The 27,489-nt window shown below is 35.4% G+C and overlaps 1 protein-coding gene across 15 annotated transcripts in view; it reads left to right on the forward strand.

Moving 5' to 3' along the window:
• Positions 1 to 1,159: 1,159 nt before the first annotated feature.
• PHF20L1 (PHD finger protein 20 like 1) overlaps positions 1,160 to 27,489 on the forward strand; it is a 74,244-nt gene continuing 47,914 nt past the window's right edge. For 5 of the 15 annotated variants that reach the window (XR_004229062.1, XM_031935906.1, XM_031935908.1 and 2 more), the window contains exons 1-6: positions 1,160 to 1,471; positions 3,620 to 3,735; positions 20,078 to 20,249; positions 20,403 to 20,487; positions 24,451 to 24,539; positions 24,761 to 24,850. Coding sequence is in view for 14 of the 15 variants with exons in the window: in XM_031935906.1 (XP_031791766.1) it covers positions 3,653 to 3,735; positions 20,078 to 20,249; positions 20,403 to 20,487; positions 24,451 to 24,539; positions 24,761 to 24,850 (519 nt within the window). In the remaining variant the exon portion in view is untranslated. Of the gene's footprint in view, positions 1,472 to 3,615; positions 3,736 to 20,077; positions 20,250 to 20,402; positions 20,488 to 24,450; positions 24,540 to 24,760; positions 24,851 to 27,489 lie in introns of all 15 variants that reach the window. The other 10 variants (XM_031935913.1, XM_031935915.1, XM_031935917.1 and 7 more) reach the window with 6 other exon arrangements.

Below are 27,489 nucleotides of genomic sequence, written 5' to 3' on the forward strand. Positions count from 1 at the left end.
CAAATAGCCATGCATAATTCTAAGGAGGGTAGAAAGTATAATCCTGTCATGTCCTAAGGAAGATGCTACAAGTATTTGGTGTTCTGAACTAACGACAACCATGATGAGAAATTTCTCAAACATGGAAAGAGAGTTGAGATGCCGGGCAACCAAATAACAAGACAACAAATATCCACTAGAGACTGTCTTATTTATACCTTTTCTATGTATCACCATGCTCAGTCTAGCTCAGTAGCTATTAGTGATATAGTAGGTGCTAAATGATTGTTTGTTGAATAAAAAAAAATGATTGTTTAATTTACCAAATCTTACTATAACTGAAGTTTAAAGAGAGTTACTTTGCTATTTTAACTCCACACTGTGAAGCAAGATAAATATAAGTGTCATTTGTATGCAATGTTGCACTTGAAAGCCAGAGTGGTACAGTGGAAAGCAAGAGAAAAAACATGTTTCATCTCAGTATTATTTTCAATGTGTTCACTTATTGGTTTCTCCCCACAGCGGGGATACTGTCTCCTATGCTTAGTAGAGTTTGGGAGGGTAGGTATTCAATAAAAGCAGTTCTGCCATCATTAGCTGTGTGGTCCTGGGGAAGTGATATCAATGTAGCCATAGGTTAAGGTTATTCAGCTGTGCCTCAGCGCGAGCGCACAGGCACACACACATCTTAGTAATACGCGTCTTTGTATTGTAAAGATCTCCAAGACTGGAAAGCAATACAATTGTAATACAGTTGTACAATTGTGATTGTCAGGTGACATATTTACAGCCTAGTGTCTATCACAAAGTATCCATTCAAGGGAGGTTTATTGATTTTGTAGCAGTAACCATACTCTGTTCTTGATGTGGAATGGGGTGGATATCTAAGAAAGCATGCAGTGCATTTGAAAAAGTTTGCCAAGGGTCCTGGGTAGAGGGGTTTGCGGGACGTGGTTCCCAACGAATCAAGAATAACAAGCAATGCCCTTCGTCCTCAAATCTCAAAGGTCAAACACTTCACAACTACCAATAGGTACCAAGAGCTCGCGTTCTTTCCTCCACTTACCACAGCCCCGCCCGCTAGCGGTCCATCAACTACCGCAAAGCCCCGCCTCCCACGGCGGCCCGCCAATCTGCTGCCCGGTCCGGGCCCAACCCTCGCGAGTCACGTGACAAGGCCAGGCCCGCTTCCGGCACGTCGCGGGCGGCTGACGTCGCCGGGGCCCGGCGTCGCGTCAGGGCTGGCCGGCGGCGGAGGCGGTGGCGGCGGCGATGGCAGCGGACCCTGAGCGAGCTTGAGGGCTCGGACCCAGCTCCCTCCCGCGAAACCTTGGGCCGATCCGGCGCTGCGGCCCCAGCTCGCTCCGCTCCTGCTCCCTCCCCGGCCGCTGCCTGGGCGGAGGCAGAGGGAGAGGCCCGGGCTGGCCGCCCTGCTCGTACCCCAGCTCGGCCCCGGACGGCCCGGCTGCTGTGCAGAGAGGAGGCCGAGTCGGTAAGAGGCGGCGGCGGCTGAGCCGGGAGGCCGCCTGGCCACCGCCGGGCCGCCCGGGACGCCCCCATTCTGGTGTCTCTCTCTCCGGCCCGCTCCCCTCCCGCCTCCCTCCCCGTAACTCGCGGGCCCTATTGTCTGGGCGCCGCCGCTCCCCCTTCCCCTCCCTTCCTTACCCCCCTGCCGAGGGCCGGATGGCTGTCAAACCTGGAGGCTTCTCCAGCTCCCTGCCAGCCCGGTCTCAGCCTTTCCTGCCTGTCTCTTGCCACCCCCTCTCTGGCCTCACCTCCTCACCTTTTTTGGCCTGGCGGTCATTCTCTGACCATTGCTTTACGTTATCCGTCTCTATGTCTTCTTGCTCATTTCTTCTTCTCTCTCACTTGTCATCTCTGAAAACTTCCACTGTCCTATTTCTTGCCATTCTTTGCTCCTTTCCTTTCTGTTTTTACTCCTCTCCGTGCTCTCTGCCTTCTTTTTGCTTCAAGTTTTACTCCCAGTAGACTGTCTTACTTTATAAAAGTTCCTTAATTCAAGTCCCTCTTCATCCTTCCCTCTTCAAACCTAAGACAAAGGAAAATCTTGTTTTTTTCTGGTACTTTACCCCTAAGTGTCAATGGGGGATTATACTTATTCAATCCATCGCTTAATTATGGGCTGTAAGTTTGATCCTAGAAGATGTTAGTGTACCTTTACTACCTCTTACTGAATTCTTCCTGTGACAGCAGAAAAGGTTGATTCGATTTCTACACATTTAAGTAACTGCCTTACATGTTGCACACTGACAAGACCTCTGTTAGAAATATTCATACATTTGTTCTTTTGCACCACCTACACCCTGGGCAAGCTCCCTGTTAACTTTTTAATGCTTTAATATGTGCTTATGCCATAGCAGGCGGATACCCACTCTCCCCCTCCAACCATGAGTATTTAAGTTCGCATATTTTCATGGCCTGTATTGATGCTATTTTTTCCCTTATCTATCAGGCTCTTTCCAAGAGAAAAGAGGGAGCAGTTGAAATTTTATATTTGCTGTTCTGTTTTGTCTATTTTGAATTGTGACAAAACCATGATAAAAAATGACAAGTGTGTGTGTTTCTTTTTTCGTTTTAAACTCTAGGGAACATAGTCATTAGTGATTTCTAATATTGAAGGACATTTTAGGGATCTCTCCTTGCCCCTGATAACAATCAATTTACATTTCTAATTATGAGTTATATGTTTTGATTAGGTTATCTCAAAATTTATTCATATTCCTCATATACCCATTAGTGAAAGAGAGGCCATCTCAAATGTGCTCTGTGGCCAGTGTGGCCCAAAATATAGTACTTTGCATGTGAACGACCTAGGGATACATAGGTACTCCTTTGCAGTTTTTGTTCTAGCATTACAACCACTTTTATTATCAATGTGGACACTGTCTATATTGAAATATAGTAGAAATACTCAGAGTTAACAAAAGCATGTTATTATTGCTTGTTGAATGTGAAGTATAAGAAAGCAGTCTCTTTTGTAGCACTATATGTTAAATTAAAATTATTGAATTATGTGCTGCCAAGGTGGGAGATCATGAGTAATGAAAAATCCTAATCCCAAGAGGAATTAGTGGTATCTTTACTGGCAGAGGATTGTGCCTACTGTTTCCTCCATCTTTGTGTGCTGTAGGGCCTTATCTAGTGTTTTGTATTATGAGGCACTCAACAAATATTTGTTGAAATTAAAAAATTGATTTTGTTCTCAAGAATTTCAGTAGTCGTATTCCAGAACATTCAGCTGTCTTAATTTTTCAAAGGCAGGAAAGCATTTTCAGCTGTCCCCGTGGAGAATTTTCTTGGGTATCTTCAAGCTAAAATATAAAGCATTTTTAGCTATTAACAATTTTTCACAGTCTATTTATTCATTCTTTTTAGATAGTTATGTTTTCTTTGTTCTTTTTCTTAAGTCATTATCAAGATTGCCTGCAGATTGCACAGAACTTTATGTAGAGATGTTGGTAATACTCCTTCAAATTTCTTAACAATTTGGCAAGTATTTTATATTCCCATGTATTGTTTTAGAAATTCTGTTTAAATTTAATTTTACCTGTTCCCTTATACTCTACTTCCTATGCATTTTCTGCATCGGAATCTAACTTTTTTCTTTCTCTTGAGGTAGTGAAAAGAGAATACTGAAGAATAGGATCTCAAGATGAGTAAAAAGCCCCCAAATCGCCCTGGAATCACTTTTGAGATTGGTGCTCGTTTGGAGGCACTGGACTACTTACAAAAATGGTATGGAAAATATAGAACTTTCATCTAAATATCACAATATCTGTAGCCTTACATATGTTAATTAAGACAGTAAATTCCATTGATGGTAGCAGAAACATCAGTGTATTGACATTTTGATTACACATATACGTTGTTTTTTAGTTTTCCTACTCTTTAGGCTTTTTCGGTTTAGCATTTAAAAACTATGTTTAGTCAACTGACTAAATTATTTAGTACAATCATTTTTGGTGTTTGAGAAATGAAAATAATTGTCTAGAGTGTGAGGTTCATGTAGACCTCATATATACCTCACATGAGCTATATTGGTGGAAGTAGAGAGAGGAGTAATCCAGAGAACCAACTTCTCAAGTTTTGGATACATTTTGATTTAAATCGGTATTTTTGGTATGTCAGTGGTAGTCTTTCAAACTACAGAGTATATTAATGGTTAGCATAGCATTTTTTCGTAGTGAACACTTTCAAAAATGTCTCCACTATTTGGTATCTCACCTAAAACCAAAATCACACTTAACCTCCTATTTTCCCTGGAGGGCTGTAACCTAAAGGCAGGTTGTTGCTGTCTCCAGTGCACAATAGGCTGTCCTTTCAGAACTATGTGTCTCCCCCTGTTCTGGCCATCGTGGTAAGTGGTAAATGTAAACACCTCCCAACATAGCCTTTATACAGTGGTTAGGAAAAATTAATGAATTGGTGTAAAACTACCATCTGGAAAGGACAGAAGGAGAAGCTACACGCAGGGGTCCCTGGGCCAGAGTAGGAATGAGGAGGGTTCTCCTTTCTCCTAAGGAGCGTGTTCCTCATTTGGGTTAAGTGGCCCCTCATTCTGCTGTCTTGGCAGATGTCTTTTTGTTGCCATTCGCAGGCTCCTAACCTGAGAGGGGCATTAGAGGAGTTCCGCTTCTGGGAGGAATGCTGCCTTTGTTCCTCTTTGCGAGCTCTGGTTTATCTGGTCTTGGAGTTTCCCAGACTTTTTGATATTTTCTCTCATTTAAAACCATAGTGGGCATTTTGTAGATTTACTTTTGATTGATTTGTATTAAGTCAACTTCCTGAGTTGGCGATGGCAGGCAGAGAAATCTTGTTTAGTCATGATATTTGACTACATGTATAGACCAGACTAGAGTTTCTCTCTCTTACCATCTGGCATTAGAGCTTGGCACATATCTCTGACCCCAGCGTAATGACCTATTGTTTTGAGCTCCGCTTTAGGACAGTTTGAAGCTACAATTTGAGATAGGGAGGTTAATTGATACTATCTCTAGGTGAAGAATGTACATGGTAGTTCTCAGGAGGGGTTTGGGAAGCACCTGGGAAACGAGGCAGTAGCATCTCTCCTACTAGTGACGATCAAAATGTCTCCAGACATTGCCACATGACAACTGGAATGAGGGTGGGTGGCGGTAAAAATGATTGAGAAACTCAACATTAGAACATACAACAAACAATGCTAGTTGAGGCAGCACTTGGCTATCTTGGTTCTCATTTGACCAAGACAAGCTTTTTACTCCAAAGGCATACTACTGAATCTCTGTGTGATACAAGGGTATAAGAAATAATACTTGTTACTTCTTTGATGTTACTCTTAAGTGATTTGTTTATTTTTTAAGTTACGGGCTTTGTGACTTAGTTAATTCATATTAATATATTAGGCTTCCCAACTAACAGTGTTGCAGTTGAACTAGCTTCCAGTTTTGGAGAAACACATAGTTTATTCTGTCAGTAATGTTCAGGGTTATTAATATAACTTTGATATTAGTGAGAAATTTTCTTTTGGTAGTAAAATGTTTCCTTACTTAGGAGCTGTTAAATTTATGATCCAGTAGTTTAAAAGACTACAAAAAAGAACTTTTGAAACCATGCTTGAATGTACTTTTAGAGTATTCTGTGCTTTTAGAATACTTGGAATTTCAGAGAACAAATGAAAGTTGTATCTTCTTGCCACAAAATTCATATGTGCTTATTTGAGTAGTGCCATGCAAATGTACTCACTGATGGCGTTTAGATTTAATTTTAATAACCCTGGTAATAATAGTTCTCTTTAATGGAAATAAGTGTTCGCCTGAATAATCACATATCACTGAAACTTGTTACCAGCTTTGTTTTTATAAGCTGATTTATATAAAGATTTTGGCATTCTGTTTCAGGTGGCTCCTTAATTAGAAAAGGATTAAGAATATTATATGTATGTGTTCTAGGTAATTTACAAAAATATTTTTCTTATTGTTATTTTGCTTATTAATGTCAGTAGTTTCAAGAACTAGTTAGGCTTAGCTGCCCCTTAAATTTAGTATTAGGTGGTGTGCTATTGGACGAACTATTTAATTACTAAGATGTATTGAATTTTATATGGGACACAAAAGTTCTATGAGATTAGTGCTCTTAACAGATCTTATTTATAAATGGGATAATAAACAATTCTTCATATTATTACATTTATAAATGACCATTTTACATTTCATGGAAATTCTATAAATTTTTGCATTAATATTAAGTACAATTATAGGATTATTTGATTGACGAGAAACTGACATTCTTGTGAGAAGCAAAATATTATAGTTAATCATTGAAAATATACCGAAATTCTTTTCTCTTCTCCCACTCTTCTCTCTTTCCCTTCTTTCATATTCTATTTTTTGCATCCATATTGAATGCTTAGTCTTCCAAATTTATTCAATTCTTTTTGAAAAGTATTGAGTCATCTTTGAGATAAATGTAGTTTGAACTATTATAGGCATTGGATAGGGAGGAGCAGGAATGTAAATCTTGCTTACTGTCTCTATACTCAAAACATTTACAATAAGCAGTATATTACTGAGAAACTAACTTATCGCATGTTGATAAATTACCTTTTGAAGAGAAGTGCAAAAGGAAAGTGGTGCAAGTGAAGAACCTAAAATGCCTATTAAAGGCTTTTCTTGCTTTTTTTTTTTTGAGACAGTGTCTTACTCTGTCACCCAGGCTGGAGTGCAGTGGCATGATCTTGGCTCACTACAACCTCTACCTCCTGGGCTCAAGCTATCCCCTCACCTCAGCCTCTTGAGTAACTGGAACTACAGGCGTGCACCACAAGTCTGGGCTAATTAATTGCCCAGGCTGGTGTGAAATTCCTGGCCTCAAATGATCCTCCCACCTCAGCCTCCCAAAGTGCACTCCTGGCTGGTTTCTCATATATAAAAAAGGAAAATAGTTTCTGGTATGTGTCTAGACATAAAAGGATAAATTCTAAATTTAGTAGGTGGAAATAATCTGAAGTTAAGCTCTCACTTTTAGCTTTGGTGTAGATTTGATTTAACAGGAAGACTCAATCTGTGTTTCCAGGAAAAGTATGTTATTATTGCTTGAACAAACTGTATCACATAATTCTTAAAGATCAGAAAGACAACATTGTACCTTTTTAAGTAGTGATTTATTTATTTTTATTTTATTTTATTTTATTTATTTTTTTGAGATAGAGTCTCGCTCTTTCGCCAGTCTGGAATTCAGTGGCGCGATCTCGGCTCACTGCAACCTCTGCTCGCTGCAACCTCCACCTCCCAGGTTCAAGCGATTCCCCTGCCTCAGCCTCCCGAGTAGCTGGGACTACAGGCGCGCACCACCATGCCCAACTAATTTTTTTTTGTATTTTTAGTAGAGATGGGGTTTTACCATGTTGACCAGGATGATCTCCATCTCTTTACCTTGTGATCTGCCTACCTCAGCCTCCCAAAGTGCTGGGATTACAGGCATGTGCCACCATGCTGGGCCTTAAGTGGTGATTTATTTTTATTTTCAGAGTAACTTTACAGCTACATAAGAACACTCATTGGTGGTTTATTTATCAGTACTAATGAATGCAGGCCCTGAGAAGCCATCAAGAGGTCACTCATCTTAGTCCCAGTATTTGCTTTTTGATAATTGGATCTCTCCTACACCCACCAAACATAACTCCTGAGTGGTGTGAGCTGTTTTAATTGTTTAAAATATTATAGCTTTACAATATTTTAAAAACATTTTAACTTTTTCAGTCATCTGCATAAAGACTTTGACATGCTAATGTTTACAGCTATAACAGTCAACTATTTTTTATCTTATTTTCATCATGTTTTTCACAACAAACTCTGTGCATCCAAACCTTGATATTCGGTTTTATAATTTCTGGGAGGTAGTAACATCATAAGAATAAAAATGAGTATAGGTGTGTTGATACAGAAGTATATTTGGGGAAGGAGAAAGTTGAGAGTTGAAGTTATATTGGAGACACTGTAAGCGGGTTGTTTAAATTTAGACTGTTACTTATTAATCCTATAAATATGGGTAAGTCCTTTAACTTGGTTTTCTTAGCAGTAAAATGGAAGCAACGTTACTGGCTTTTATTTAGAGATTGGTTTTTAAGGTTCAAATAAAATTATATATTACTTTAAATTCTACAGATTGTTACATAATCGTAAAGCATTGAGGTAAATGCCAGGGGAGAGGGAGAATAGAAAAGTAAATCTTTGGGGATCTGAAGAGTTAAGTGATTGAGTTTTTAAATGTAGCTTTAGTTGACAGGAGAGTGACTTGGAACCATAGAAGGCAAAACATGTCATTGCAACAAGCTGATGACGTTTTTTTCTTTTTCCTTTTTTTTTTTTTTGAGACAGGGTCTTACTGTCGCCCAGGCTGCAGTGCTGTCATGAGATCATGGCTTGCCGCAGCCTGCAGCCTTTACCTCCTGAGGCTCAAGCCATCCTCCTGCTTCAGACTCCCAAGTAGTTGGGATTACAGGCATATGCCATAGTAACCTGCTGATTTTCTTTTTCTTTCTTTTTTTTTTTTTTTGTAGAGAAAGGTGTCTCTCTATGTTGACCAGGCTGGTCTCGAACTCATGGGCTCAAGCAGTTCTTCCATCTGTCTTGTCCTTCCAAAGTTGTAGACAGTCTTTTTGCAGTGATAATAAAATCCTCATGTTTCCACAGTTTTATAAAGTTTGCTTGCAAATATTAAAGTATCTAATCATTCTGAATATTGTTTAGTAAGAAAAGTGATAAAATCACACTGGTATTGACTACTGATTTAACTCCTGTTTTCTGATTGAAATTAAAATAGTTATTCTACAGTAAGCGATTGTTACGAAAACACAAGAGATTAAATAACATGCTCTGGTGTTAATCTTAAAATAAATTTGAAATGTAGAGTCAATTTAAAACATTCAGATGAGTTATGCTCCTGGGACTCTTTTGGAATATTTCTATTTAATTCTCTTCTAAATCTAAAGAAAAGGAAATATGAAAGATTAAAAATTGTGGAGATAACTCCAAGTATCAGAGTTTAATAGAACAGTATAAATTTGAATTGGCAAATGCTGTTTTCACACATTTGGAGTTTTTTGAACTGTGTGGAACATTTGCAAATGTGAGTTTTTAAGATGTTCGTGAACAGAATTTTAATAGTATAGGAGAATTAAGGAAATTTGCATTATAGCAAGTACAAATACTTGTTAATTTAAATAAAAGTACACATTTTCTGAATAAAAAGTTACTTTTTTTCTAATTAGATTTAACTGTTCAAAGGAAAACACTACTAGACAAAGTTGTGTCATCTATATTTAAAGTAGGAGAATGGTCCTAAAATGTAACACGTAGATCAAATACAGTATTGTAGGAACACTAGGTGAATACTTCAAAAATAGAGGTTCTTTTGCTAATATAAAATGCATGCAATTTTTGTCTTTTTGTAATTTGGGATTCTTTCCATTTGTCTATACATGGAAAGTAATGATTATTTTGAGTCATTACCTTTGAAAACCAATGCCAGCCATAGACTCAGAAAAAACATGCAGTTGTATGTATACACCAAAATAAATGAATTATATACTGTGGTCATAAGTTCATAGAAAACTTACACATGCCCTCCAGCTTAAGGACTCTTCTTGCAGACAATTCAATTGAAATCTGTAAGTTTTGTTTAAAAAGTCTGAGATAATTTACATTTAGTCACAAATTTTGAATCTTAAGATTAAAGTGAATCATCCAGTTTAATTATCAAGCAGGTCTGTACCAGTACACAAACATTTTACTTCTATTTTAAAATTTCCACAAAAGAAAGCCCCATAAATTCCTCTGAACAATGCTAAATATAAGAAAGCTTCCCTGTACCCCTCCACAAATGTGAAAAGCATGATTAGAAATAGGGATAGAGAAGACATATTTATTTGAACACACACCTGGTTTCAGATAGTTCCTGCTCTAGTGTTCTTTTTTTTATGTTAATTCATTGTTTATAGAACTTTTTCTGATTTATAAGCTTCTTCTGCTTATCCTAGTTTTTTTGAAAAACAAAAGTGTTGGAAAAAATAATAAACTGGGAGTCATAAAATATGGGTTTTAAGTGCTATTTTGCCATGAGCTAGTGATTTTGGAGAGGTATTTCTCTGCTTTAATGACCTTAAAATGAAAGTCTTACATTTTAGATGATCTTTCAGGTGCCATTGAATTCCAAACTCAATTTCTTTTTATTGATTTTCACCTATTCAGGAATGACAGATTTTTTTTTTTTTTTAATCACACTTTTAGATGGGTAAATAACACAAACTTGAGGCAGAGGTAAGACAGTCAAAAAGTCATAGGTAGTTCAAAACTGCTTGCCAGCAGTTTTGAACTACCTATGGAGAGGAGAAAATGAGAAAAATGTAGAAAACTGAACATAATTTGGAAAAAAAATGTAGAGGTTTGAGCTATTTGGGGTATAACTATATTGGGCATGAAACCTTTTGGCTCCCAATATAGTGATCTCTCCACTACAACCCATTGTCTCACATAGATTTCCTAAAGCTTTGAGCCCCAGTTAACTCAATGGGCTCAGTGTTCATGGACCACCGTAGTTTCTGACCGATTGTAGTGGTAAGTGTATGTCTGGCATCTAGAAGGGCCCTGAAAGTCCGGCAAGCCTATGTCACTGTTTTTCATTGGAATTAGAGGGCTTGAGCAAGGTAGGTACATTTCAAGTTTATCCGTCCTAGAGAGCTTTCCTCCCAAGTTTACTTTAGAATCAAACCTCCAACCTGATGATTTCTTAGCCTCCTTCATACATTTATAATGAGGGTAAAGTCCAGGAATCGCAGGCTTACTATGCTGTGCTTTATGTGTGTGTGATCATATAGTGGTAAGGGTTGGAACAAGAGAAAAGACCATTTTATTTGCTTTTCTGACATTTGGTTGAAGTCCAGCCATCACATATCACACACATCCAGCTCCCTATTTGTTACATCATTCCTGCCGAATGTATGTGTTATAAGATTTCACCCTGTCACGTCACATTAGATAATGGTTTAGTTTTTAGTTGGGGGCTGATTAAAGCCACTAGCTGGGAAACAGTTTATCTTTTGTGGTAGTTAACTCTACTAAAAAGAATGTTTTGCAATTCTAGTTTTGCTGAGTAGACAGAAATGGCATCTGCAGATGCTTATGTTTTTAATTTTGGTTTTAAGTGATTTAGGCTGAGGGAGAAAGTACTAGTTTTAATTTTAAGTTTTGAATATCAGTAGTACAATTTTTAAAAGAAATTAACGGAGTATTGAAAAGGCAGCTTAGTTCTGCTGTTCTTCATTAAGGTCCCAGTTTTTTAGTATTTTTACTGTAACTGTGTATTTTAAAGAAGTGTTGACCACTCCCTATCATTTCTTGCTACAGATCATTAGTCAGCACATAAGAATATACTTCTTATTAAATTAGAAATTGGTATGCAACTATTATGTTATTTCAGTAATTATAATTACCTCAACTTTGAGAGGATTGTTGCAGTAAAGTTGAAGGAAGAATATAGATATTTACTTAATATTCAGAATATCTTGAAAGTCTGTTTTCTTATTGCCAAAAAAGTTACCATCAATTAGAAATAAACGTATTTCTGGTACATCATGATTAGCGAGGGTACTGAAGTATAAACTACTTATATGAAATGGTGTATCTACAAGGCCTTAACATAGTAACTTACTCATAAAAGGTACCCAACAAAGTTTATTGAATTTTGTTGGGTTTAAAAAAGGATGAATGAACACAAAAGTTTTGGGATATCTTGAAATAACCTAGTTATCATTGCAGAAAATTATGGCAAATGCATTGTGACTTTTGGATTGAAAACTAAACATAAGATTTTATTTGTTAACCTAGTTTAGCAAATTTATTTCAATTTATTTTTAGAGTCACTTTTTGTTTTCCTTTGTTCTGTAACGTATCACATCCTAGATTTTTTAAAATTTATGAGTTTCAAACGTGATGAAAGTTAAGCTACTTTGTTTACTCCAATTATTTAATTTTAATAATGTGATGTTTCATACTGAGTCATAGTTGAGATGTAGTACCCTTTTGTTTTGAGAAATTTTAATAAAATAGAAGAGCGTTTTATCTTTGCTTAGTAATTTTATGCATGGAGGATACTTATTTTGTACAATTATTTTCCATACTCTTTGGTCTAACAAAACCAACTTTAGGCATGTTGCTTGTATATGAGAGATTAAAATTAAAATTTTAAGAAAAAATAAATAGATAAAATACCTTGATTTTTATATTGTTTTATCTGTTTTTAATTGGTAAGCACCCCCTATATTGAAGCACTGCCATAAATGTAATAAGAACTGAAAATCATCAATTGCAAGATGCAGAATCTGTAATGATTGAATGCATAGTCTTCATGGACAGGAATACCTCAGTTCAAGGATCCACCTGTTTTAACATGAGCAAGTTAATGAATCTTTCAGAGCCTCCATGACCTCCCTTTAAAAACTGGTAACAGTATTAGTACTTCATTTAAAGGGTTCTTTGAGGATTTAAGCAAAGTAATGCATGTTATATGCCGCATGGTAGGCACTTAAACATTAGTTTTAATCATAACAGTAACATGAACATTCATTATTTTAAGAAGGTGTAGTCAAATGCAGGAGGAATCAATGTAAATTCATCAGACTTTAATCAGTAGGCATATAAACAAATATAACTATCTGTAGTAAAGTGTTTTTAAAGTGCTAAATGTTAAGAAATACAACTGGGTGATTGCAACCTGCTAGATTTTGAGTTTCGCTAGCACAATTAAGTAACAATAGTTGTAACTTGAAAAAACTGTATGAAGTGCATAAACTTTGAGTCCAATACTCATGACAGAAAGATCATGTTTTAGTGGAGTAGGAAAGAAATTCTCTGTGGTCTAATGGATGCTTGTCGTGGGAGAAGGTAGTGAGTACAAAGGATATGGTACAGGTGTTTTGATTTGGTTAGAACTGACAATGTGAGTGAATATAGGCATGGCAGGATTCAGGTGTGCTGGGTGGGGGTTGGGAGGAGAGAGGAACAGGAACTTAAATACAGTGATCTGAAGTGAAACATTAATTTGCAAAGTACTGTCACAAGGTTCTAAAAGAGAAGACATAGCTAATTCTGTTCTTCTCTTTGTTGTAAAAGTTGTGGACAAGTAGGAAGCAGGGTGAACTGTCAGCTCATGCCGTATGTGTATTATGGGGATCAATAGGTATGAAAAGACCTGAGAAATAATATGATGAGGTTCTTACACTTCAGTGTTGGAGAAGATACGATTTTGACCTATAAGCTGTCATCTGAATGATTTGAAATTTTAGACTATTTTGTATTAACATTGCATTGTGGAATATTGAGTTTGAATTAATCAAGAGAGTCTTGTTTTCAGTTTATTGTTTTTAAAATATGAAACAAATGAACATGCAGTATCTGAAAGTGCTGAATTTAAAATACTGTAATTGTACTAGGTGATATCATTGCTGCAGTTATAATCAATGGGTGAATGAGAAAATATTTTTGAAAATTATAAAGCTTAATGTAAATTTAAAGTGCTTTCAGGAAACTAAAAATTTTAAAGGGTAACTAGGATACAAGAATATTTTGTTTGCTTTGGGTTACATTCTGTGTTAATTTTTGTTATTTGGCAAATAATCCTCTTACTAATAATTAGATGTAAGACAGCTCTTACCCTTCTATTTTCTAGTTCTTCTAATATTTTAGTCATTTTTTATGACTACCATAGTTATAGATGAAGTTCTTACTCACAAAACTATTTTGAATTATTAATCCTAAATCCCTAGGATTCTGCTAATATTTTAGGTATATTTAAGTCATATTTTAGGTGTATTTCATACATACTATCCTTTAAAACATAAAGAAGTACTTTGTCAAAGAGAGCATCCTTGTTCAGATACTCTTGTATGCTGGCATGTCTTTATTATACTGCTATCATTATGTTGAATTGTGTTAACTACTTGATTCTTTTTCTTTGTTGAATAAATGAAATGAATGAGGAACTGTCAATTTCTAAATTTACATGAATTAGACATACTATTGGCTTATCCATATAAACAAGAAAATGACTACTTAAAATGCATAATTGGAATAACTTATTGAGGCAGTTTATAAAAAGATGTTGCCATTTTGATTGATATGGTGCTTATTCAAATGATTAGTTAAATCCTAAATCTTTTCGTGAATTCTCATGGTCTTTAGGGCATTTGACAGCATATTCTGGCCCTGCTCGGTGGATTGCAACCTGTCGTTGAGGTAGTTATCAACTCTATTTTGACTTAAGTTCAGGAGATTCTAGGTTGTATCAGTTAATTTCCCTTGTCATTTTCTCATGGTTGACTTTTTTTTTTTATCAATACAGATAAAAATCTAGATATATATTTCAAATTAGAGGATAAATCAGAATGAATTCCTTAAATGCAAATGATGTTTAGTTGTATTAATGTTCCTACGTTGAATGCAAAGAATTTTTTAAAATTAATCCATCAGATTATATTTCTGGCATAGCTGCATGCCCACCATTGCTTCCCTCTTTTATCCTAGGATAATGAAGCTCTGACAGTTTGAGTTAATAAATGATCTTGCCTTCCAAAAGTTTCTGGTTTTGTAAATGTGGACCACTTTGAAAATCTAATTAACTTGGGAATTCTCACCTCAAAAGAATACCCATACACATCTACACCAAGCACATAACATTTTGCAGACAGCCTCAGGGAATTCAGTCTCCTGATCTAGTGGGTGAGTCCAGACCTGCCCCTGTAAAACAGTTAACAATGTGAGCCAGAATAAGAATTCACTGGTAATAATTCCCATTTTAGGTTTCTGTAAAATATGCGAAAATAAGTTTTAAGCAAAACATATTTATGTTTTGATAACACTTAAGAGTTGATACAATGGGGAACTGATACTGTATGTTTACAGTATAGCTAACCTCTTTGGTCAGTTTCTGTTCTTACGAGATTATGGTGTCAGCCCAGAATCTGTAGATACTGCCACTCTCTGAAGAGTCTTGTACAAGTGGGAGTCATAGTGTTAAAATGACAACATATCAGATAATGCAATAAAATGCTATAGGAGTTTAGAGAAGGTGAAAAACATTTTATTCTTGGTGATGGCTTTGCTCTACTCTAGTTATGGCTGCAGTTTGACCTTGCCATTAGAGGACAGTAATTCAAAAGGGTCCCACACTAATTCAGAAAGGGTCTCAAGAAATCAGTTGAGATTAGAATTGAGTATGTGAAAATTCTGTTAAATTCAGCAAGAATCATTTTAAAGTCTTCTCTATTTTGGAATGCTCTTCATTTCCATTAAGCCAAATAAACAAGAGAGTCCATTTTAGAGTGAATTATTTTTCTTGTTAAGTTTTCTGAGGGTAAACTCTTTCCTGGGATTCAAGTATACAAGACATGTGAGAGAGCAAGGTAGACTCAGCAGTGGAGGTGATTATTTTCTGCACAAGTAGATAACATTTAAACAATGCATGAATTTTTAAGTGGAATCAGGAAGGTACATAGCAGAAATTGTATGGTATATTGCAGTAATATACAAAGGCTAAGAGAGCTCTATGTAGAATTTTGGCACTGAGAAATCCTACTTTTAGTGAAGTTGCCTTCTCTCCGTCTCTTTCGGTTGAACCCTTGAGAGATGCCAGCTATGGTTGTTTCTTTTCTCTTTCTCTCTAATCATTGTTACCGATGTCTTATCTCTGACTCTTTAAACTCTGAAACTTCAGTCTTCCACTTCTTGAATCTTTTCCCAAATTACTCATAAATGTCTGGGATCAGGCCTGATCACTATTCTTTAATTTAATAGCTTTCTGTGATTCAACCTTTAAAAAAATGACGAAACAAAAACATTAACACTACATCTTCCAAATTCAATTAGAAAAATCTTATGTTTAATTCAGTCAATTAGAATAAAACATAAATAGTGCATCAAAATAATATTGTTGTAGTTCAGTATACAGAGGCATTTGTGAATACATTTGTGTTCAACAGGATTTTTCCTTCACTGTATGTATCAAAACATTATTACCATGAGCCATCTGCTAGAAATAACTTCACTGTGCAAAGCTATATGTTAAATTACTATTTAACGCATTTTACATGTGTTACAAAGATCTTGATGTTAGGATTTTTTTCCTCTGAGATGTAACTGGCAACCAAATTAAGTACAAACTTTAAGTCACTCCCTGTTATCTGTAGAGTGAATGGTTGCTTCATTAGTTTGCTATTTCGTAGCCCTTCAAGTTCCAACCCTGCTAATAAGTCCCATCTGATGTCTTACTATTCTCCTTTACCTGCTTTACTACTTACCATGTAGTCTAGCCAAAAGGACTATTACTCTTTCCTTTAAGTGCTCCTCCAATCTCTGAACATGAGGTCTTTGAGGACAAATAACCATATCCTCCTTCTCTTGAAATCCTCTATGGCTGCTTGCCCAGCTCAGAGTTGTGTGATGGTTTTAAGTTAGTGAACACTGAGTAAATGAATTATACTCTGTGTATACACTTTGTTTGTGCTCATTAGGTCTATATTCTAGATGTCCCCTAGCAAGTCTAACATAAACAACGTCTCCCAAGAACCATCAGTAAATTACAGATTTTCTATGGACTATTAAAGCATCTTGTATGCAGTTTTTGTATACACTTACCAATTTTACTACGTGTGATATAATCACTTAGATGGGCCTTATTGCATTTCTCCTTTTGGCATAGAGTACAGACTTTTGTTCCACTTAGTCTTGGTTTTTAATACTGGCTGCACCATGTGTATTCTTGGACAGGTCTTCATCTGTTAAATGTACACTATATTTTCTATACTTTTGATGATTACCAAGATCAAATGAGAAAACATATAGAAAGAACAGTTGATACTCAATAAGTATCAAAACACAGAGCCTGACATACCTGACATACCTGTGATAGTAAATACTCTGATTCTTCTCTCTTTCTCCTAATCTGACCCTAAGCTAAACCCTTCAGTGATAGGAGTTATTTCCATTTTTTTTTTTTGAGACGGAGTTTCACTATCGTTGCCCAGTGCAATGGCATGATCTTGACTCACTGCAACCTCTGCCTCCTGAGTTCAAGCGATTCTCCTGCCTCAGCCTCCTGAATAGCTGGGATTACAGGCATGCGCCACCATGCCTGGATAATTTTGTATTTTTAATAGAGACTGGGTTTCTCCATGTTGGTCATGCTGGTCTCGAACTCCTGACCTCAGGTGATCCATCCGCCTCAGCCTCCCAAAGTGCTGAGATTACAGGCGTGAGCCACTGTGCCTGGCCGAGTTGTTTCCTTTTTATGTACCAACAGTGCCTAGCAAGTGCCTTAGTCTTATTGGATGTTCAAATAAATGTTTAATAAATGAACAGAAATTTGGACATTTTTGATAATGGTAATATTTCTAACACCTTTAAGATTCAAAATTTGACTAGTGAACATGATAAAAATTAAAATAGAGAAGAATCTTGGGTATCTGTGTTACTTATTTAATTCTTGGCCTTCATCCCAAGTGTGCGTATCAATTTCTAGATATTTATGTAGAGAGTACAGCATGCTATGACTTATCCTAAAGAAGATCCCCAAAACATAATTTTCATTTTGGTTGTTGCATCAGGCATCTCAGCCAGAATAATTTAAAATATTTTAGAAAAACCATAAGTCACTTTAAAATGCAATCCAGATTTAAATTATTTGAGCTCACTTAGATGCTGATTCTTTACTAAATTAAGTCATGTTGTGAAAATAAAGATGTGTTTAACTCTGTTACTGTGGGCTATTCTCACTTTGAGAAGTGTTTCAAATATATAGAGTTGTATACATTTAGAATATGAAGGAACCTAAAGAATAAATTCCTTTTTTTTATTCAAAATGTAAATGATAAGACAAATTAAGCACATGAAATTAGAGGTGTTTATGTTTTGAGAGAAACTTAACAATTTTTATAATTGATAGAATATCTTTTTATAGTACTTTAGTGGCTAGTGAATGTTGAAAAAATAAAGAACAACCTTGTTCTAGGTTTTTCTTAATGTTATTGACAATTTTTGTGTTTTAAAAACCAGGGCAACAAAAACAAAACCAGAGCAACACTGCAAAAGACAAGTATTACAGCATTGATTCTAAGTGGGTGGGGTAGGCATGTCCATCTCAGGAAGTATGTTAATCTCCTAAGTTTTCTTGTTTTTATGCCTTTCTTTTTACTCCCCGCAAAAGACTAAGATCTAGCAAGGCTATAATTGGGTCAACTGCCTTCTTTGTTCTGAAGAAATGAGCAAATTGCCTTTCTTTAAAGCTGCTTCTTACTCCTGCAAACATTCCCTGAATAGCAGTTTTGTGTCCTGTCATGGTGCTAGGTGCTGGGGACTACAAAAGTAAACATGACTCATTTATCTCCAGAAGCTCACAGACCAGAGTAGCGTTTTTAACCTCATCTTTCTTAGCTATTTGCTATCTCAAGAAATGTTAATACATTTTCATGATAAAAGGGGTTACATATTTTCTTGAATCTAGTAACACTGAATGCCTTATCTCCATCTCGTTGACTGCACCAAGAAATCTTTCAATAAAGAATGCAACCTAACTTTTTTTAATCCAGTAATTCCCTAGCTTATTTGACAAGACCCTTTTTTTTTTTGGTGCCACACACATATCAGTGTTCCAAAAGATATAAATGTTCTGCAGCACCCAGTTTGAGTGAGAACCTGTGCAGAGATGATGTACAGCTATAATGAGATGAGTGCTGTCAGAGCAGCAGGACCCCCAGGAGTTAGAGAAGTCTTCACACAAGCAGTTCTGTGTTTGACCAAGTCTGCAGTGATTTGTATACAAAGGAAGGAAAGGGTGGTTTAGGGTTCTGCAGAAAGAGTAGAATGGAGAATAGCACAAATGTGTGAATGCTTGACACAGAGCCACGTATGTTTGAGGAAAATCCAAGAACTCAATATCATTAGATCAAAGTGGGGTTGAATGTCAAAGATGGAAGAAGCTCTACCAGAGGATGATCCCTGAAATGTCTAAAAAACTCTGAATAGCAAGATTAAGCTATAAATTAGGTAGTAATCAGTTCCTACATTTCAAAGTTATATAAAGTCCATTGTACTTTATATTTAAAGCTAGTTTTCCACAGGGAAAACAAAGATTCTGAATTTAGCAAAAACTAGCAAGAATATGGGATAAACTGTATGGTTGAATCATCCACTGTGTGCTGCTATTGAGTTCTGAATGTTATTTAATCATGCTTTAAAAAAAATTGAGTCATCTGTTAACATTTTAATACAGTACATCAAGAATGACGAAGCAACTTTCCTTGTAAAAAGTTTTAACGAATTCCTATTTTGGAATTACGGAATTATCACACATCAAGACAGAACAATGAAATATTTTATATTTTTAAATTTAAGATTTTTACTGAGCCTTACCATCATTGTTGCGCTTTATAAAATATTGATAAATACAGAAAAATAAGAAAGTGAGCTTATGCCATATAAAGACAGTGTACATGCTGATATATTTTTTGCTAGACAAAATTTACATATTTATATTTATGCTAAGTAGAGTGCTTTTTTTTACATTTTCCCCACATTGTAAATTCTTTGTAAACACCACATTCAGTGACTACATAATATTTCATTCAGTGTATATATCATTGTTTGCTTAGCTCTAGACAATCTTCAGTTTTTCCAATCATATATTTAGACGGTTTCTACTTTATTTGTTATTACAAATAATGTTTTCTGTATATAATTCCAGAATTGGAATTGTTGGGTCAGAAAGTAGGAATATGTTTAAGGTTCTTGATGTATGCTACCACATTACTTCACAAAACAGTGCAGTCATTTATATTTCTACTGGGAGTGTATCAAGGAATTTATTCAGACCTTGAGGACAATCATTTATAAAGACAAGCAGACTTTTTTGATTAGTTTTAAAATATGGACGTATTTATTGTTTTGTTCATGGTTTTGATGGTAAGCAATGTTCAGCTAAATCTTCTATGTATAATACTTTGTACAAATATAAAGATTTTCTCTTGATATGAAGCATTTTGATTTTTGAGGTATCCATCACGAATTGAAAAAATTGACTATGAGGAGGGCAAGATGTTGGTCCATTTTGAGCGCTGGAGTCATCGTTACGATGAGTGGATTTACTGGGATAGCAATAGATTGCGACCCCTTGAGAGACCGGCACTAAGAAAAGAAGGGCTAAAAGATGAGGAAGATTTCTTTGTAAGTAGCAGATTTTTTTCTGTTTGCTGGTTTTGCCAGCTATGTAATGACATATTTTAAAAGGATTCTGTTAAATTATACAAAAGCCTGTTTTTGTTAAGGAAATGCTTATTTAATATACATGGAATTGATCTTAAAAGTTGTTTAAAATAGGATTTTAAAGCTGGAGAAGAAGTTCTGGCTCGTTGGACAGACTGTCGCTATTACCCTGCCAAGATTGAAGCAATTAACAAAGAAGGTATGTGTTTGAAATGATCTGAGACTTAAAATTAGATTAATAGTAAAATTTCACTATATTTTAAATTTTAATTAGTGTGTGTTATATAATAATTATGTATAACTTTTCTATTTTCTGTAAGTATTCTTTTTTGGGAGCATTTAATTTGTTATGTGTGTCTAGAATAAAATGCTACATGGTGTGCTACCTAAGTAGTGTTTAAATTAGTAGACAAAAATAGTTGGTTAAAATTTTTCAACTTTCAGATCATAGGCTTATATCATATGCATTTTATTTCTACTTCCCTGTTTCTAGTTTGTGACCAAGTTCTATTTATGAGCATCTACCCAAGAGTGTGAGGAAAGGTTAAAGATTTAGGGGAATTCAAATCAGTTCAATTCACAAGTGAAATACATAGGATATTTTCTGAGGGAAGAGTGTGGAATTTTTACCAATTTGAGGATTTCCTTTATTGTGTCTCTCCCTGCTGTCCTATCATTAATTTCTACAGATAATTGAGTTAATTTTCTAGTAGTTTTTTTGTGGATATTTGTTAGAATATTAGATACTGAGCCTAAGTTGCTTAAGTAATCAAAAATGTTGAAAGTAACACAGAAGTTAGGCTTATTAGTGTTGCAGAAGACTGGGAAATCTGTTGGACAGATCATTAATTTAGAACAATTCATATGCTGAATTATTTGGAAAGTTGTAAGAATTAATAATTAAATTATTATTGAAAATATACCTGAATATTTTGTTTTTTAAATTTCTCATTTAAAAAAGTTATGGAATACTTGCACATGTTTTTTAAATTCAGTAATACATTAATTTTCTACTAAAGTTATTTCTTAAACTTGACCACTTACACTAGTCCTCCCTATCCACAGGGGTTACATTCTAAGACCCCCAGTGGGTACTTGAAACTTCGGAAACTACTGAACCCTATATATACTGTGTTTTTTCCTATACTGTACATGTATGTGAATGATAAAGTTTAATTTATAAATTAGGCACAGTAAGAAGTTAACAATAATAATGGAATAATCAAACAATATATTGTAATAAAAGTTATATGAATGTGGTCTCTCTCTTTCTTCCTTCCTCTCTCTCTCACTCTCTCTTGTCTCTTTCTCATGAAATACCTTACTGTGCTATACTCACTCCTTTTCAGACCGCGGTTGACTGCAACTGTGGAAAGCGAAATCGTGGATAAGGGGGATTTCTGTATTCATTGTTATTACTAAAGAAACAAACATTGAGTGACAGCTTCTTGGCAAGAAGGGCATTTAATCTAAGTAAGGGGACATTTCCTTTAAACTGAGTCTTAAAAGACAACTAAGTTAGCTAAAGAAGTGATCAAAAGGCTTTTCTGGTGGAATAAATATGTGGAAAATAACAGAAGTGGGAGAGGAATGCCATGTCATTTTAAGGAACTGCAGGTTGCTTAGAATGAAAGATTTGTTTAAAGGTGATAGAATAGCTGGAGTACAAGTTGGAGGGAAAGGCAAAGATTGATATGTGAAGTGTCATGTAACCTTGCTAAAGAATTAGAATTTTATTTGGAGGTGATGGGAGCCATGGAAGAGTTTTTTTAAGCTGAGGATTTAATCTAACAACAAACTTGAGAGAAAATAGGAGGTAAGAGAAGACAGAAGAGGAAAACAGAGATATATTAAGGAATGTTAGGTGTGAAAAAATAAAAATCATAGTAGTCTAGCTAGAAATCATGATACAACTTTATAAAGACCTGAATCCAATGTATTGTTTTAATGAATTGAAATCATGAATATGGCTATGATTTTCTTACCACTGGTTACCCTACAGAAAGAGTTGAGAGACGTCTTAGTTGTTAGGTGTGCAGGCTGTTTCTTCTTTTCTAGTGGGGCCGGTATTTCCCTGTGCACTTACACTTCTGTGGAGCTGTGTTATAGAGCTTACATTCCCAGGTCTTATTCACGTTGGCTCTTGAGTGTCTAGTCCAGAGCCCAGCACATAGTAGACAGTCAGTAACAATTTGTGGAAGTAAAGGAAGAAGTCAAATCTCTTCTGTTGGGTAATAGGATGTACCCAAAACGAAGTAAAATTACACGGTCATTGCCTTCTACATTAATTCATAACAGTTTCTTTTAAGAGCTTTGGGACCTTTGTTCCATGCTTCAAGTTCCCTGTGTGTGTGCAGATGCAAGTACACACATATCACACACACTCAGAACAAAACCACCCTCATTCTTTATTCTATCCCTTTCATCTACAGGCATTTAATATAGAAAATTCAGCTTACCTTAGTGGAAGAGTGATGATACTGATTGTGATCCCTGCCATTTCAAGAGTAGTTTCAGTGAACACATACTGAAATATTGGCAGATACTATTTGTTTTCTGAAAGCTATTAATTCTGTGATTTCTGTATGTCCCAAGTGGTGGATAGTCCTGCCCCCTCCCCACCTTGACAAAAATCAGAAGAGCAAAAGAAGCCGTCCACTCAATGTAAGAGCAAACCAAAATGAACAATTGTGAACATTTAGGCATTTGTAATACAGCATATAGAAGCAAAGAAAAGGGGCCAGTCAGGGTGTACTGGAGTACTGGGGAAGTTTCCATCTTGGGAATGGTGCTTGAAGAGTGGAGTGGAGTTTAGATAGACATAAGGAAAGGAGAAAGGCATCACAACAGAGGAAATAGCATGAGCAAAGGCAGAGAGGTATTGATGCTCAGACGGCCTGGTGTACAAGCTAAGTTTTTCTGGAATGCTGTGTTGAAGAAGGAAGACAGAAAGTTGCAGGAAAGATGGGAGTGCAAGGTGTACGCAGAGTTTGGCATTCTCAAAATATTTCTAGTGTCTTTACATACATCCTTACTATTCACCTGATCAATTGTTTGTATAACTTGAATTTAGATCTTTATATCTGTGAAATTCAACATTATGCTAATTATAGAAAGGTATAAAATCAAATGGTGTTATTCAAAGTACGCCCCACAAAAATCTTTGCACATATGTATTATTGGCTTTGGTGCCAACCCCAAGGACATTAGTAATGATCGTCACATTTCTTGTTTATAATTCTTTTATAAAGAGCAAGTATCTATTTACTTAAAGTGGGATTCTGCCTTAATTGGGGAAATGGTAGAAGAACATTTATCTAGGAAATGACAGAAAAACATTTGAATTTCCTTAAGTAGGCATTATACATAATTTATGTATCTTCTGATAGGACTGGTTTATATTGACTTGAAAGCACGGGGTCTGTAACAAAAAGTGAATATGCTTCATAATAGACAAACAATCTTGAGGCCTTCAAATAGGATGAGTTTGTAGGAAAGACATGGTTGACTAGATGAGATTGGAAATACTAATTATGGCCATGCTGCCTGCCACTTAGGTGAATGCCATTGGGTATAGCATTTAGCCTTCCTCTAGAGTTCAGTGTTCTGAGCTACTTTGTGAAGACTTTTATCTAGTTGATTTGTAAAATATTTTCTAGCTTTAAAATCTAGAACTATAATTCTTATTTTCCAGTTTGTTGTTATTGCCCAAGGAATAATCCTTTCCAGGGTAAATGATCTTTTTTGCATATCAGCTCCTTCTCTGTATTACTTCTTTTGAAAGAAACATTCAAAGAGCAAATGGTAATGCCTATGGAAATATATATTTTTGTAAGTAATGATTTTACTTTTGTCAGCTATGTTATGAGTCTAAACATTTAAATTATTGTAAAATTATAAAATTTCTTAGTAAAAATCAGAATTACATGGAACTAACTTATCAAGACTTAATTTGTGTACTTGTTAGGGGAAACAGGAGTTCAGAGTTGTTTTTAGAGGGAGGGAGAAAGTAAACTTAAACTTGATGGAGTCCTTAACAGGAGTGTTTGTAGTTTTTGCATTCCTAAGCATTTATCTATACAGGTCACTACTTGTTAGATTTCAAGTGTTGCTGTAAACTTGAATTATATTTTCTAATGATTCTGACTTGCTCCTGTTTCAGGAACATTTACAGTTCAGTTTTATGATGGAGTAATTCGTTGTTTAAAAAGAATGCACATTAAAGCCATGCCCGAGGATGCTAAGGGGCAGGTAAGAGTGTTCAGTATTCCTAGCTACCCAAAGGGACATCTTCTTGCACGGTGACTGTTCAAAATATATTTATACTTTTTTTTTTTTTAATGAACTAATTGTAGGGTTATGTGCTGATAGCCCCAAATAGCAGCAAGAAAAGGAAGTTTAGACTGTAAAATAAATTACACATTTGATTTTTGCTTCTTTGGTTTAGACCTGCTAAAGTTATAGGTCACTAGTTTCTGTTCCAGGTGAAATCCCAGCATCCACTAAGCTGGTGTTGTCCTATCGACCCAGCTGGATCGTGTAACCAGTCTATGGGAAGTGAGGTAAGTGCCTTTTTTTTTTGAATTTCGTTTTGTTTTTTCTGGTATATAATGTCATTTAGAAAGTTAAAATTTTTTAATATAAAATTTTACATTGAGTTCTTACCTTCTTCTTTCCTTCTACAAATCATAGTCATTCATCTTCCTTTAAAAGGCGCTTACCTGACACTCTGTAGGCTGTTTCAGATAGGGCTCTCTGAGCATATGATGGAAGCAGTGTATTGTATGCTTTGTCACTGCTCAAAGCAAGAATGGACGGTAAGCATTGGAAGGAGAATCTTGGGTGGAGGTAAAACCACAATTTCATTTGTTGGCTATGTTTTCTGAAATACTGGAAAGAAAGGTGCCATTAGAAATTTAAAATATTTTCTTTTATATTCTGCTGTTATTTGGGATTTTCAGCACCTGGACCTACAATTAATTTTAAGAAATTGAAAGTAGTCTGTAAAAATGTCTAATGTGGAAATATGCTACATATTTGTTCCATACCATGCAGTGTAAACTGTCATTCTGAAATGTATTGAAATTACCTGGTCAGCTTCAGTAAAGTATAAACATTTAGTGCTTTAGAAATGTATAACTACCACATTAAAAAAATTCATGAAGAAATAAGTGTGATTGTTTTAAATTGCCTGGTTTTCAAAAATTTAGTTATGAAATGATTAGCAAGCAGATTTCCTCTAATTAACATGTAAATGCAATTTAAAATAAAAATGCTTTTGATCAGGAAGCGGCTTTGTGTCTTCCCACGTGTGTGTATAAATAAAGTGTTCTTTTAAGCATTCAGTGGTGTGATTTCTTGGTTATTACATAGATTGATTAAAATGTTGGGAACATTGTTTAGTATATACCTGGTTAAACAAAAGTCTCATTTTTTTTTTTTTTTGCTTTAAAACAATTATTTTGTTATTCTGGTTGATCAGATATGTTCATGAATTGACATTAATATTATTGCCTTAAAACTTTGTTTTTTCAAAGTGAGACACTGAGCCAGTTTGGTTTGTGGTAAAATTACAGGTTGTAAAAATTAAATTTATTGGATGTTATGGATGTTTGTTTTTAATAAGTAGTGATTCTTTAGTCACACTGTGATGCATTGTAACATTAAGATCAGTGCCAAGATATAAAACAACTGAAATAATATTTGGGTAGTAGTATATTTCTTTTAATTTTTCATTTTTTCTTTAGAATTCTTAATTACAGCAATGTTAACAATATTTGTAGAATTGTGTTTCATAAATGACTCTCATTTTATGAGTTACTTTTTCCCAACAAGCTTTTGACTTGCCTTCATCAAGGAAATATGCCAAATCAGGTGTTATTTGGGCAAAGCTAAGGGCGGGGCGGGGCAGGGGGGGCGGCTATCTTGCGTAATATAGCCGCAAGATTTTGAGGACTTTGAGAATTTCTCTATAAAGATAATTTTTAAATTAAGCTAGCGAAGAATAGTGCATCAAATTAATGCACTGTGGAAATGCTCTTCCTGAACCTGTCTAAAATGTGACATTAATAACACTTTGGCATATTCAAACCTCCAGATTAATTAATATTCTTAAGCCTAAATAAGTCTTAATTCTGTTGTCTTTGACTTTGAACCAGTTGGTTAATACTGGATAAACTTCTGCTTGCATTAAGAGGTTAGCTTGAGCACCTTAAAGAGCTTTTAATATTATAGTGGGTGCAGTGTGAGCTGTAGTCCTTCTAATACTTTCTTTGTAGACATTTTTCTCACTGGGAAAGAAGGTAGACATGTTAACAGCCCAAAATAAGATCCCCTCTTTTTCTCCCTACCTACATTTTTTTCTTCTTCCACATAATTTTGTGTGGCATGGTAGTGTTGATACATAAATAACTATGAAACCGACATATAGGAGGGTGATTGATTCCTTCATCTTATGAGATACCTCCTTGTTCCTTCTAGTTTTCTACTCTAATAAGAGCAGTAGTGATTACAGGGTGAGAGATTGAGCCATTACAGTTTTAATTTGGAAGCTTGTAACAGAAGTACTTGCCTTTTCTCTCATTTCTTCTTCCTGAGGGTGTGCCGATACAAAAGTTATGTTGTAACTCACTGGTGTTAATGGTTGGCTCATAGGTCCTTTGCTATTAATATTTACAAAACATTTTTTGTGTGCATTCTTTCATTGGATTCTCATAGAACCTTTGACATAGGTATGGCTAATATTTCTGTTTCACATTTGAAGAATTCAGAACTTAGAGAATTGAGTGACTGACTGACTTAAAATTTTGCTTATTCTGTGCAAAGTGATTCCTTTAACCCAGAGTTTCTGATTTCAAAGACTGCCCTTTTTAGTGCAGTATTCTATTATGTTATCTACAAAAAGCTTGAAAACATCATTATTAGTTATAGTTCATGGAAAGATCACACTTCAGTTATTTTTAACAATGAGGCTTTTCTATAGAAGGAATAAATTCAGTGTTTGATAGCAAAGTAGAATGACTATAGTTAATAAAAATGTACTATATTTGGGTGATGGACACCCTAAATACACTAAATTGATCACTACTAAGTATATACATGTAACAAAATTTCACATGTATCCCATAAATTTATATAAATAAGCATAAAAGTAAACACAAAATAGAACTCATCGTAAAAATAAAAGCGCAAAACAATGAGA

This window comes from Piliocolobus tephrosceles, chromosome 7 (genome assembly GCF_002776525.5).
Source record: "Piliocolobus tephrosceles isolate RC106 chromosome 7, ASM277652v3, whole genome shotgun sequence".
Lineage (NCBI taxonomy): Eukaryota > Metazoa > Chordata > Mammalia > Primates > Cercopithecidae > Piliocolobus > Piliocolobus tephrosceles.